General features: G+C 43.0%; 1 protein-coding gene across 1 annotated transcript in view; it reads left to right on the top strand.

Moving 5' to 3' along the window:
* Positions 1-644: 644 nt before the first annotated feature.
* Positions 645-14,329, top strand: part of LOC133130074 (adhesion G protein-coupled receptor G3-like) — a 32,309-nt gene continuing 18,624 nt past the window's right edge. The window contains exons 1-10 of the mRNA XM_061244319.1: positions 645-873; positions 1,167-1,302; positions 1,609-1,732; positions 4,863-4,982; positions 5,952-6,071; positions 7,037-7,076; positions 8,163-8,263; positions 8,897-9,051; positions 11,648-11,916; positions 12,358-12,448. Of these exons, the coding sequence (XP_061100303.1) occupies positions 699-873; positions 1,167-1,302; positions 1,609-1,732; positions 4,863-4,982; positions 5,952-6,071; positions 7,037-7,076; positions 8,163-8,263; positions 8,897-9,051; positions 11,648-11,916; positions 12,358-12,448 (1,331 nt within the window). The 5' untranslated portion in view covers positions 645-698. The remainder of the gene's footprint in view (positions 874-1,166; positions 1,303-1,608; positions 1,733-4,862; positions 4,983-5,951; positions 6,072-7,036; positions 7,077-8,162; positions 8,264-8,896; positions 9,052-11,647; positions 11,917-12,357; positions 12,449-14,329) is intronic.

The following is a 14,329-nucleotide window of genomic DNA, read 5'->3' on the forward strand; positions in this document are numbered from 1 at the left end:
TTAACAACTCTGATTGTGAGTCTGTGTCTGTGTGCGCAGCATCTACTCTTGATGGGAACGAAGATGGGAGTGAAGATGGGAGTGACGATAGGAGTGACCATAGAAGTGACGATAGGAGTGACCATAGGAGTGACCATAGGAGTGACGATAGGAGTGACGATAGGAGTGGCCATAGGAGTGATGATAGGAGTGACCATAGGAGTGATGATAGGAGTGACCATAGGAGTGACGATAGGAGTGACGATAGGAGTGACCATAGGAGTGACCATAGGAGTGATGATAGGAGTGATGATAGGAGTGACCATAGGAGTGACGATAGGAGTGACGATAGGAGTGACCATAGGAGTGATGATAGGAGTGACCATAGGAGTGATGATAGGAGTGACCATAGGAGTGATGATAGGAGTGATGATAGGAGTGACCATAGGAGTGACGATAGGAGTGACCATAGGAGTGATGATAGGAGTGACCATAGGAGTGATGATAGGAGTGACCATAGGAGTGATGATAGGAGTGATGATAGGAGTGACCATAGGAGTGACGATAGGAGTGACCATAGGAGTGATGATAGGAGTGACCATAGGAGTGATGATAGGAGTGACCATAGGAGTGATGATAGGAGTGATGATAGGAGTGACCATAGGAGTGATGATGGGAGTGAAAATAGGAGTGACGATGAGAACGATGAAGGCACGATAATGACAACAGGGACGACAACGGCGACGACAACAGGGACGAAAATGGGGACGACAACAGGGCCGAAAATGGGGACGACAACAGGGACGACCATGGGGATGACAACAGGGACGGCGGTGGGGACGGGGAAGAGGACGGGGACGACAATACGGACAATGATGGAAACTGAAGAATCAAGTGAGTTTATTTATTTTTCATTTTGACCTACCATGAGCTGTGTTGTGCAAAATGTGTGAAATTACTTGTTAACTATCCAGCTGTATAATTAGTGCAAAGAAAAACAGGAACTTAATGTAACATAAAAACTTAACATTTTATATTCAGAACATTTAAATGTCCCAATTTGCTCAATTTTCCATACAGACTAATACAATATTTTTGTTGTGAAGCAGATCAATGTATCTTGTGTTTACTTACATTGTAAGTCGCTAAATGATGCAATGTAACATTTAGTTTCCCCACTGTTCTAGCATCCTCTTCAGCCTTCTGTAAGACTTTTGATCAACCTTTGAAAACTTGCAGTGAAGAAAGGATAAATGAGTTATTTAATTGCTATGAAAATGGAAAAAGTACCTCTGAAAAAATATATTTAGACAATGTTGAGAGGTGAGTTTACGTACAAGCTAATTATTTTCCTTACTATAGTTCTGACTGAGTCTGACTGCTGATTATTACTGTTGAAAATCTTTCCTAATGTCCAACGTGTCATCAACATTGTGTCTCAATTCTAGGTACTATTGCATTTAGGATCAGAATCACAGCGTCTAGTTTATATGCAATTTTGAGATGTAATCCTTTCAGTTTACTGAAATCCTATCCAAAAAAGTTTTTAAACACTGGGCTCTGATGATTGCATTAGTTTGGATACTGGCTTACGATCTCACATTAGCTTTTTATGTCTCCTTGTGACAGTGTAATTGGCTGCATAGTCAAAGGGAAGACTCCGATGTCAAACATCCAGCATTTCAGAGGTTCAATGGCAAAACACCAGCGAAAGAATTTAACTGATCATCAGCGTGGTATCCCCTCAATGCAAGTGAGTACAGGGCTTTATCCTCTTTGCTGTTGCCATCACTCTGATTCAAGTCATTATTGGCCTCATCTTTCCAGAACTCTGCTGGCCCTTTTAGGTACTTCTTAGCAAACTGTTTGAATCGTGCTACGTAGCCTCTGTAAATCTGTTAAATCAGGGGTGTCAAACTGAATCCCTAAGGGGCCGCAGTATCTGCTGGTTTTTGAGGTTTCCTTTCAATCAACTGTCAATTAAGGCCTCCAGAACAAGGAGTGTCAATTCTTTAGCCAATCAATGACTTAAATGCACCACAGGTTCTGAGAACAACCCGAAAACCAGCAGACACTGCCGGTGTTAAATGAAGTCTTCTGCAGAGAGTAGTCACCGACATATCCACGCCTGTCTTCTGAAGAGTGTTTCTGATCTATCAGACAGGTGTTTGTTTTAATTAATTATGCTGAGAATTCTTCGGTCATCAACTGTTGAGGTCTTCCATGGCCATGGCCAGCTCCTTTGAAATTACTGAGCTCATCGGTGCTCTTTCTTCTTAATGATGTTCCAAACTGTTTATTTGCTGGAAGAATCAGCTGGTAGGTTGCTCCAAACATAACCGAGAACTTGCCACAGTTCTTATGCAGACTTTGGCTCTCTCACTTTCTTTTAGCCATCCAGATAATCCCAGACTGCCATGATACATTTTTTAACTGAAAAGTGGTCTATTGCTTAATATGTTACTTTTCTTTATTTAATGAAATAATGGTGATGTGCTGCCAGGCCTGTATTGCAGCCATTGCACTGCATATTTTGGGGACTATTTGCCTTCAGTCTGGTCTTCAGCAAGTGAAATGCATGTGTCAGTTGGATTGAGGTCAGGTGATTGACTTGGCCAGTCAAGAACATTCCACAGGGTCTAGGGTCCTCATCGCACTTGTCCGATGATGTTCGATTTGCACTTTGTTGTACGTCACTCTGGATAAGAGCGTCTGCTAAATGCCTGTAATATAATGTCATATAACCTATAGGAGAGTGTTCTTTATCTGTTGAACAGTTACAAATGGATGTTTCTTCACCATTCAAAGGATTCTTCTGTCATCCACTACATTGTTGTCGAGCAGGTCATTTGCCATTGCTGAGCTCACCAGTGCGTTATTGCTTCTTAACAATGTACCAAACTTATGATTTTTCAGCCTAATGATGTTTCTCATGTAGAGACAACAACAACAGACCCCAAATGCAGATGGCCCTCCTCGAATCAACTCCATACCTTTTCTTGGCTCTTTTATCAATGAACTAATGATGAAACTTAACACCTGTCCAAGAAACATTTGAGCAGTCCCCTATTACTTTTAGGACCTAAAATTGGGGGGACTATGTATAACAATAGCAGCAATTTGTACACTGTTCACCCAGTATGGATGTAAAAAACCCTAAGTAAAGTTTTAACAGGTCAACTGTTTGACTACACAGCAAAAACAACAGAAATGTGTCACTGTCCAAATACTTATGGACTGCACTGTATAAGGAACAGACAAAATGGCAGACAGGTGAGCGTCATGTGACAGTCAGAAATGCTCGATTTTTAAATGGGAGGCAAATTTGTGCGCATAACTGGTGCTGTATGTTTACTTCCGTGTGCTGGAGAGTGAGAGAGAAAGAAGGCCAAGTGAGCTGTTGTTTGTGTTCACATACACTCAGTGAGCAATTTATTAGGTATTTATTAGACTTATTTTTTAGATTTCTACTAGGGCTGTCAAAATAACGCGTTAATTTCGATTAATTAATTATAGAGTAAATAACGCGTTAAAAAAATTAACGCAATTAATTATGCGCTGTGATGCCCTTGACCCCGTACGTCACTGGCCAGTAGCTTTGCAAACAAGATGGAGGCTGATGAGAACACGTTGCTTGGCGTATTGAATGGGAAATATACATTCAAAAAACGGCCGGATGGAACTGTTGACAGGAGTACGGTTCTGTGCAATTTGTGCAGCAAGGAATTCGCGTACCATCGGAGTAACTCGAGCCTAAAATATCACCTCAACGCAAAACACATAGCAGTGAGCCCGGTGGAAAAACGGGAGTTTTGACAACAAATTATGGAAAATCAAGTTACATCTTGCAAAAATCTTTACGTCTTTCAACTCAACCTGACACATCCATGAGGTCCAGGTCTAGTTTTGAAGTGTTGCAGAGGCAAGAAATCGCTGCAGAAGTTGAATTTGGCGGGGCCAAGGGAGGATGCTCTTCCCCGGGCACTGGGTCTTGTAGCTCCATCGGAGCTCGCTACGAGAGGGTCGGCACAGAGGAGGAACGCGCGGGGTCCTCCACTGCCGCCGACCCTCTTGTAGCGAGCTCCGGTGGAGCCCCATAAGACCGGCTGCATGGGTAAGGGCGTCCTCCCCCGGCCCCGCCTGCCGCCGGCGGGGATGCGTGCATTTATCTGCAACTTCTGCAGCGATTTCTTGCCTCTGCAACACTTCAAAACTAGATGTAATTTGATTTTCCATAATTTGTCGTCAAACTCCCATATAACCCAATGGGTTTTCTTGCTTCCTGGATACAGGACCCAGGATGCATTGCGATAAGGGGAACGGTCTATTGCATAGGCATTAGGTCATATCTTAGTTTCAATATTATGGCCGTTTGTGAAATAAAAGATGTGAAATAAAATATGTTGATCTTTTAAAGTAAATAATGTCTATTATGTTCATTTATTCACTCATCTACTACAATCCATTTGCATTCAAACATTTTTACAACATTTTTTTGCTTCTCACGGCAAATATCATTATGTGCGATTAATTTCGATTAATTAGATTAATTAATTACAAAGCCTGTAATTAATTCGATTAATTTTTTTAATCGATTGACAGCACTAATTTCTACTACTGTAGCCTATGCACTTAGAGTTATGATCCCTTGTGTGGTCAGAGATTCTCTTCTGCATATCACTGTTGTAATGTGTGATGTTTTTGTGTTACTCTCACCTTCCTGTCAGCTTTGACCAGAGTGTATGTCAGTGAGTGTATGACTTGTTAAGCTCAGGGTATTAAAATGGAAATGCAAATATGTGACGATCATGAATATGATATGGCTAATAAATAAATATTATGAAGTAGAATGCAAAGTTGCTACGGCATGCGCTCTATTTCAGGGGAATAAGGAAACAGATGATGTTCATGTGCAAATTCCTCAAGAAGCCCTCCGTGCAGCCATTGGGAGCGATGATGAAGTTAACTCTGCCATTATCTGGTTTAAAGGAGGCCTGTTCCCGGTAAAGTACAAAATACCTCCCCCATTTACAGGTGCAACTGCAGCAAGAATACTTACATTGCTAACCCATCATTATTTTATTCATTAGATTTTTATACTTGCCTTACTTTGTAAATGCATGTAAATTATTTATTAAACATATTCATTTTCGTTATTTATTAAACATAAAATAGCCAAAGATTGCTTGCTATAACTAGCTAGTCGATTGCTAGCCACACACAAACTTTATTTAAATTGTCCGACCATAAACCATGTGAACGCGTACCAGTCGGTAACTGCAGTAAAACTTTGTTCCAAGTTGCAGATTTGTGAGGGGTTTTACTTGGTGCAGTTATTCAGCTAACTCAGTAATCCTGCTTTATGATACAGGCCCCAGGAATGTCTATGGCTGATGTTGGACAGATTCCATCTATATACAAACCACAGTCATAGATCACTGGCAGCTGTGGATATTTATGTAGCCATCTAAACCAGGGTTTCAGTTTCCTGTTATCCTTCTTAAGTTCTTAATAATATATCCTTAGGGTTTTTCAAGGTTGAAAGTGTCAATCCATAATTTTTCAATATTAAAAAAAAGACACGTTTTACACTTTGTCGTGATGGCATTTTGTAGCAATATTGATTCAACATGTTTGCGTTCTCAAATTGCACTAGATTTTCAATGGAACTCACCACAGATGTTCCACCAAAACTGAACAAAATGAAGAATAGACACTTTAAAGGTGTGAGGTCATTCTGATATAGGCATTACTCTTGGTTATTAGGTCACACGATCAACATAAAACCGCTAATTTACCATTTAAATCTCCAGGTGGATTGTGTGAGTGAATCTCTTCAGGAAATGTGCAGCCATGATAATGTGTCCAAATGAAAGCCACCCTAGTTGGAAAAGTATGCAAATGTCATGTCATGTTGTTGTTGTTGATGTGTTTCCTCTGTGTAATTGTAATCTGACTGTTCCCGGTGTCAGGTACACGAGGCAAACAGCTCGCTCCTGAATGATCGCGTATTAGCCATTGAATTGGGCAAGGCGGTTTCCGGCCTCACAAGAAGAGTCAACATCACTTTTTTCCACCAAAATTCATCATTGGTAAGTAGCAACATTGTAAGCATGTTGCTTTTGCAGGAACCCTTTATTATGTGTTTCTTTTACAAGCAAAACTCATTGTTATTCTGTCTGAATTCAGAACAATAGACTACCAGCAAACAGATATATCAGGGATAATCCAATACATGGTTGATGTAGCAAGCTAAGGGTTGATAACACACGGGCAGTCCAGACAAAAGGAGAATCCAAAATCTCAAACCAATGAGCCAAACAGAGTCCAAACACAATGGGTCAAATCAGAACAAAAGAGAAATAACACTGAAGAACATGGTCAGGACGCATAACAATCTGGCAACAAAAGACAGAAACAAAGGTTAAATAAACAAGCACAAAAACGAGAAACAGGTGGAATCATATAAGGAGTGAAAAGGCAGAGACATGAAACGAGACACAGGTGAAATTAATGAATGAAAAGAACCACCGGGAAACAGACTATGGTGTGCACAGAGGGTAACAATACACAGAAACGCTAAGAACTAAGACAAAACTTAGGCAATGAAGGACCTGACATATTCGTGGTACTGAATATCAGACCTTACGAGTATACAGTATAATGTATTCAAATACTTTTATGTGCTCAGTTGATCTTGCTTGGTGCATTGAACCAACCAAGAGGACCAGAAGGTAAAGTTTGCACTTTTTGAGAGTATTTGGTTGGTTCCAGTACACCAGGCAAGCCCAGTAAAACGTAGAAAATCTAAAACAATTTTATACGTATTTGAACCCAGGTCTGCAAAGAATTTTAAGCATTTTATTACCTCTGATCATGTCCATTTCTAGAACCTATTGAACACATATTCCTCTGGTCAAGATACCATCTTGAGTAAACTTTCAAATATCTATATTCAATTCAGTTTCAGCTGCTTTGAACATAGATTGCTCATAAAAACAAACAAAACAGAGCAAAAACTACAACAATAAAATTCATGAAATTATCTCCATTCCAGGAAAATGCTACATGTACTTTCTTGGATAGGGGGAAAGATGGTAAGTCTGTTCTTTTCATCGAGATGAATTACTGTGGTGAACAGTGTGAGAGAATAAACTGCATTTAGTGACAGCGAGATGTTTTATTTAAGATTTTATGAGGCTTTGCAGAGGGTTGTAGGGCCCATAGAGTCAGATCTTACGGTTTGTGTGGTGGGTTCTGCACCTCAGCATTTTGGTGGAGGTGGTGGAGCACGGGACCCAAAATCCTTGATGGCACCCCTAGATTTTACTAAATGTGATGACTCCCTGTTAATTCACATGAGCACTGTGATAGGGAAAATGCCCTTTTTAACATTGCACAGGTGAGCATCGTCTGATGAAACAGTAAAACAACGATAGCTATACTTGAGTTTAACTTTCGTATTTATTTGCAAAGAATTAACATAAAGTGAGCGAGCTTACCGGTTCTCTGATTTGAATCAGATATAGTATATGTCTGATATAGAAGAGTGTATAGTATAGTGTGTCTTATACACACTTTTCCACAAGGGCAGAGACAAAAACAAGGAAGACATGATGCTGACAACCTAGTATTATTATTATTTAGTCTCCAGATAAACTCCAACCTTGCCCTTGCTGTGAGACCGGAATGTGCTAGCTACCCCATTCTAGGAGAAGCAGACATTAAAGTAAAATGCTGTCTATGAGAGACAGAGAAAGACTCATAGTTAGCACTTAATTCAGAAAGTGGTGTAATAGTAATAAGGATTAAAAATAAAATGTTATTTTTAATCATCTGATTGTCTTTGTTAACACACATTGTCAATTAAGAATCAATTACCCTTACAACTGGATGGCTGTCTATTTAACAGGCTCAGGCTATTACTTAAGTTAATTGCAACTTTATTATATTAAAGTTGCAATTAGTATTTACTAATTATTAGTAATAACTAGGTTGACAGTTGGTCAACAGAAATAACTAGTTGTAACTGTATTCATGTTCATGAACATGAAATTTGTATACAAGTAGCACCACAAAATGGCTGCTTTGAAAATTCCAATTCTCTTGTTTAAAGGACTAATTGAAGTAGTCATTCTCTACACAATGTGGGCCTTGCTGATGGATAACTGTCTGTTTCACAGGCTCTAACCCAATCTGGAACTCATCGGGATGTAGCACTGAGCAAGCGGAAGGGAAGATTGTGTGCTCCTGCGATCACTTGTCCTTTTTCGCTGTTCTACTGGTGAGAGAGCAGCCTTCACCTGTTTACAGAGAGCTTCTCTAGGTGGGGCCGGCTGGGCAGGGGGAGCTGGCACCTCCAAAGCCAGACCTGGTGGTATAGACGTGTCCAGCCTATCTGTGGGTCAGAGCGATTCTGCTCCTGTATACACCAACCTGCAGTTAAACTCTCCCTCTGCTTCTGCACCACTGCAATGGCAACACTGGCCTGATTTATGGCTAAGGGGGAGTATGTATGGCAGAAACTATATGGGTTCACCCATGCCCAAAACGTCTTTCTCTAGTGAAACCCACCTGAATTAGAAGCAATGTTAAATATAACTCCCATTTATATGTTTATATTTGTTCAGCCGTAAGCATTTAACTGCACTAAATCACAGACTATATTATTTATGTTATTTAGACAACACAAATGACACATTTCACTTCATATACATTATGTGCAAACCTACAGCCCTAATTCGGCAAATAATTGAACTGAACATATACTGAATCTGAGGCTGGAATAAAAGCCAGCATATACACGGTTTGAGACCACTGCTCCAGCGACTCTGATTCTGAGTGTGTGTGTGTGTGTGTGTGTGTGTGTGTGTGTGTGTGTGTGTGTGTGTGTGTGTGTGCGTGTGCATGCATGCAGAGTCCAGTCTATGAAAACGAGGCAGGTAATGGTACCCAGGTGTCCGGACTGCTGAGCTCCTACTCCATCTGGCTCCTCACCCTGCTGTCCCGGATCGGGTGTGGGGTGTCTGTGTGCTGTCTCGCTTTGGTCATCGCCTTCCATGCAATATACAGGTGGGCATGGCCGAAAATGCATCCCAAAAAAGAAAGACCAAATATGACTGTAGGTGTGTTCTCATTTGAATGCTTTATACCGTACTGTGGTTTTCAATGAGCCCTTTCCGTCTCAAGATTGCTATATGGCACTCAAATGTGTCAAGTTGACCTTATACGTACCTTTTCAACCAATCAAAATGACTGCTATACTATTGTTTTGAGCCCCTATTAAAACCCTACTAAATATTCTCAACCAAAGCCAACATCCCGTTGGATTTGGGTGGAGCCACTTTATGTTGGGCTTGAGACTGAATGGGTTCACCTTTATTTAGCCACCCAAGTCAAAAGCAGTACAATGGGAATTTAGTTCAGGACGAGTGCCATCTCTGCTGTAAAATCCAGCTATGCCAGCTAGACCAACTTGGCAACTAAACTTGTCTAGCTGGGTATGAACTGGTCAACCAGCATGGCCAGGCTGGTCATAAAGGTGGTCTAGCTGGGTATGAGCTGGTCAGGCAGCTAGTGCTGGTAGTATGTCTGAGCTGGTAGCCGGTCAACCAGCTAAAAACTGTTTCAGAACATAGCTTGAGCTGGTCAAACCATGTCATGGTGGGAGTTGCTCTTAACTCATGAACCAGCTAAACCATGTCAAGCTGGGAGCTTGTCTGAACAGGTCAACCAGCTACCAGCTGTTGTTTTGACTCCTGCCTTTGCTGGCTGTTTTCACATGACTAGAAGTGTGTCATGTCTGGGGGGGACAGAGGAACCAGAAGCAGACACAGGGGTGTGGAAAAATGGCAGGTATAATGGCAGATGAAGGGGCAGACAGAGCGTAATCAAAAACAGGGGAGGTCAGTCCAAATCAGGCAGGGGTCCAAAAGTGTGATCCAATGAGAAGAGTCAAAAGGGCAGGCAGGGGTCAAACAAGAAATCCAGAAACAAAACAAAAGAAACAGAATGCCACTAGGGCAAGGACTCGGGAACAAGGGGACCAGAACTGGGGGGAAGAAATAAAGGGCTCCGGACTCGAAAACACGACAAACTAGCAAGGTGCGAGTGAGAAGGACAGGTATAAATACACAGGGGCATGGGAGTGAGGGCGGTCTAACAAATAAACATCAGGTGAGACACATGAAAGGGTAATAGCACAATAATGAGGGGGAAATGAAAATGCAGACTGGATTCACAAGGACACACATGTAATACAAATGGCTCCGGACTAGGGAGTAGACAACTGCACAGAATCAGGAGATGTAGACATACGGAGAGACAGGTGCGAACACTTTGCTGAAACTAACCAAATAATCAGTGATAGAATAGGGAGGCGGAGTTACAGAACAGAATTGAAACTGGAGATGTGTTAGTAAGTTAGTTACATGATTTAAATTACAAATACCCAAAACTAGTGAATGTTAGTTTGTTAGTTTGATGAACAAATTAGTGTGTTAGTATAATTAGTACTGTTCAAATTCTAAGTCAGTTGGGATTAGTATATTTGTGCCATCTACAAACATGAAATGGTGAGAAAGCAGGAAGTAAGGAATGCAAGATTAGAAGGAAGGTTGAAGCCCGGAACTACCGTAAACACCCAAATAGTGGAAAACGCAGACAGGGGAGTGACTCGGGCTCGTAAATATTCAGACTCAGACATCGCAGGGGAAGACGAGTGCAAAGACTAATGAATATAAACAGAACACCAGACATGAATAGGAAAAATAATAAATACAAAAATAACAATAATAAACAATGGTAAACTAACAGACAGAACTCAGGAACATAACAAAGTGATTGTTCATATTTGCTCTTGGGTTTGATCCAAAATACTAATGTAACCATGGTCTACTGTCTAGTCTTGTCTACTATCTGGAAAATGCTCATAACAATGTAATGAGCACCCCGCTCCTCATTTGTCTCCACTGGCTGCCTTTTGCCGCACGCATCCACTGTTGTTGTACATCGCTCTGGATAAGAGCGTCTGTCAAATGGTTCCCTCATTACAAACACCAGGTGGTTGAGCTGCATGTCTTCCGTCCTCGTTCCTGGTGGAATTACTTGCCTACCGCTGTCTGGACAGCGGAATCCCTCCCCATATTTTGACAGACTAAAAACACACCTTTTCAGACTATACCGTAATCCTCCCTCCTGATTTCCTCCCCTGCGTTCCGATATCCCTCTTCTCTAACCCTAACCCTGAAAAAAAAATTGCACTGATGATGACTATTGTCTTTTTGTTTAGAACAGCTGTTTCGCTATTTATGGGTTTGGTGCATTTAACTCGTGTAGTAACTTTAACTTTATGCAATGGTAAGTCACTTTTGACTAAAAGTGTCTGCCAAATGACAAAAATGTAAATGTAAATAAATGAAGCATGCATTTTTCAGTTCCTCCTTAAGCTCTTTGTTCAAATGCAGATTACATTCATACATTTAAACATTCCTGAAGTGTTCCTGCACTTCTTCTTCTTATTGGAAGGTGCAGTTGGTTCCATTCCCTGATGTCATTGTTTGGTACACCACTTCATAACGTGTTCTCTCTCGCTCTCTCTCTCCCTTGCCCTCTCTTTCTTTTTCCTCCCATGTCTCTCTCGTTCTCTCTCCCTCCCTCTCTCCCTTAGGTGGCATAATTCTGAGCATTCTCTCAGTATCCACATCCACCTTTGTGTGGCACTGCTGAGCCTGAATCTTTCCTTCCTCGCCAACGACAGCATGACCTCCCTAAACAACCACGGAGTCTGTATCTTCATCGCGGCGGCAACGCACTACTCCCTCCTCTGCACCATCACCTGGTTCGCCATAGAGGGCTTTCACCTCTACTGGCTCGTAATCCGTGTCTTCAATGTCTACATCAAGAGATACCTGCTCAAGCTGGCTCTGGTGGGCTGGGGTGAGTACCTACATCAAGAGATACCTGCTCAAGCTGGCTCTGGTGGGCTGGGGTGAGTACCTACATCAGGAGATACCTGGTCAAGCTGGCTCTGGTGGGCTGGGGTGAGTACCTACATCAAGAGATACCTGCTCAAGCTGGCTCTAGTGGGCTGGGGTGAGTACCTACATCAGGAGATACCTGCTCAGGCTGGCTTTGGTGGGCTGGGGTGAGCCTGGGGCTTCCGGAAAGTCTCTGTCAGTCCGACACTGCTGAGGGTTTGATCAAATCGAGTTTAACCCTTTGAGGTGTGAGATGACAAATATGTCGTTAAAATGTTTGACTGAATGTTCTAATGCTGAGGTAACAGTCACTGCTGGTAATTGAGCGCCATTGAAAATATGTGTGTGGGCCTTTAATGCACTAATAACTGACTCCACATCTCTCTCCCCCTTCCCTAAGGGTTACCTGCAGTGGCTGTCATATCGATCCTAAGCTGCGGAAAGTATGGCAAGTACAACATTTACCAGCTTGAGGGTGGCGCAGTAACAATGTGAGTGATCAGTCTCCAGTGGGCTGGAGCACTTTTGGCTTGGTTGTTATAATTTATTATAAAGTATTATTATTTATTATAATTTATTTAACCTCTTATTCTACTGTAAATGCATGTTACAAATAAATGCAAATCTATGTCAGGAAAAACATTGTCAAGTAAAAAAGTTAACATTGAGACGGGTGCGTGGGGGTTGGACCCAAAATGCACGACTCAGAGACAATGGTTAGATAAAGTCCCGTCAGGGCTTTATTCGGGACGAATCCCAGGAGCGTAGTCAAAACAAGCAAAGTCCATACACGTAGATCCAGCCAAACAAACACTAAACAAACAAAAAGCACGGTGCCGAGGGAAGAGGCAAACTCGTAGTCGGTAGACGTGCAGGAAGGTCCGGTAGCAGGAGAGCCGTCAGTGGGGCAGAAGTACAGGCGGACGGCAGGCAGAGTCGTAGTCAAGGGTGATGCAGAAGTCGAAACCATGAAACAATCAGCGAGGCAAAGGTACAAAAACGGTAGGCGAAGACGTGGTCAAAAAACAAACGATTGTCAACGAAACAGAAATCAATAAACAATAGTCGGTAAAACAGGCTTGGATCTTAACGTGAATCAACCAGTAATAATGCTCAAGAGTTGTGTAGTAAACTAGAGGCAGACAATTTCGTAGTGAACAGTAGCGCGACTGGGATATAAATGCAGGTGTAGACAGGTGTAGTTAGTTAGTTAGTTAGAGCGTAGCAAGGAAATGGAAAACAGGTGCGATGGATGACAAGTTTAGGATAAGTGGGTTAAGATAATGGATGGATGGATGGATGGGTCGGAAACGATGTCCGAGGGAAGTCTGTGGATCCGGAAAACCTCTCTCACAAGAAGGTTTCTTTGGCGGTGGGCAATCCAGCCAGGGGGATGAAGTGTGCCGCTTTGCTGAATCGGTCCACCACAGTCAGGATGGTGGTGTTGCCCTCGGAAAGGGGAAGTCCGGTCACAAAGTCCACTCCGATGTAGCTCCAGGGTCGGATGGGCACCGGCAATGGTTGAAGCAGTCCAGCAGGGGCCTGGTGAGATGCTTTGCTTCTGGCGCATGTGGTGCAAGCCTTGATAAAGCGTCTGGTGTCGGGGATCATGGAAACCCACCAGAATTTCCTCTTCAGCACCGCCAAGGTGCGGGTAAAGCCGGGATGGCAGGGATGAATGGGCCCATTGCAGCACCTGTGTCCGAGCGGCTGAGGGAACGTATAGGCGTAATCCAGGGTTGGGCCTGGGATCACTTTCCCTCCGTAGAGCCTTCTGGATCACCGACTCGATTCTCCATGTGACGGATCCCACGGTGCAGGAGGCCGGAAGGATGGTCTCAGGAACCTCATGCTCAGGACAGGTGTTAAATTGGCGAGACAGGGCATCAGGCTTAACGTTCTTAGAACCCGGGCGGTAGGTGAGTGAAAAGCTGAACCTCCCGAAGAACAGTGCCCATCTGGCCCGTCGGGAATAAAGCCTCTTGGCTGTCTGGAGGTATGCCAGGTTTTTGTGGTCAGTCCAAACGATGAACGGCTTCTCGGCACCCTCCAGCCAATGTCTCCACTTCTCCAGCGCCAGTTTGACTGCCAGCAGTTTGCGATTTCCGACATCATAATTCCTCTCCGCCGGGGACAGCTTCTTGGAGAAGAAGGCGCAGGGGTGTAGTCGGTTGTCCGCGGCCGCCACCTGAGAGAGCACAGCTCCCACCCCAGAGTCGGAAGCATCCGTCTCAACCACAAACTGGCGGGTGGGGTCGGGGTGAACCAGGATGGGAGCGGAAGAGAACAGTCTCTTGACCTTGGTGAAGGCCGTCTCAGCTTCGGGGCTCCACCGGAATGGCACCGCAGGGGACGTGAGCTTGGTTAGAGGG

The sequence above is a fragment of the Conger conger genome, chromosome 6 (genome assembly GCF_963514075.1).
Source record: "Conger conger chromosome 6, fConCon1.1, whole genome shotgun sequence".
NCBI lineage: Eukaryota > Metazoa > Chordata > Actinopteri > Anguilliformes > Congridae > Conger > Conger conger.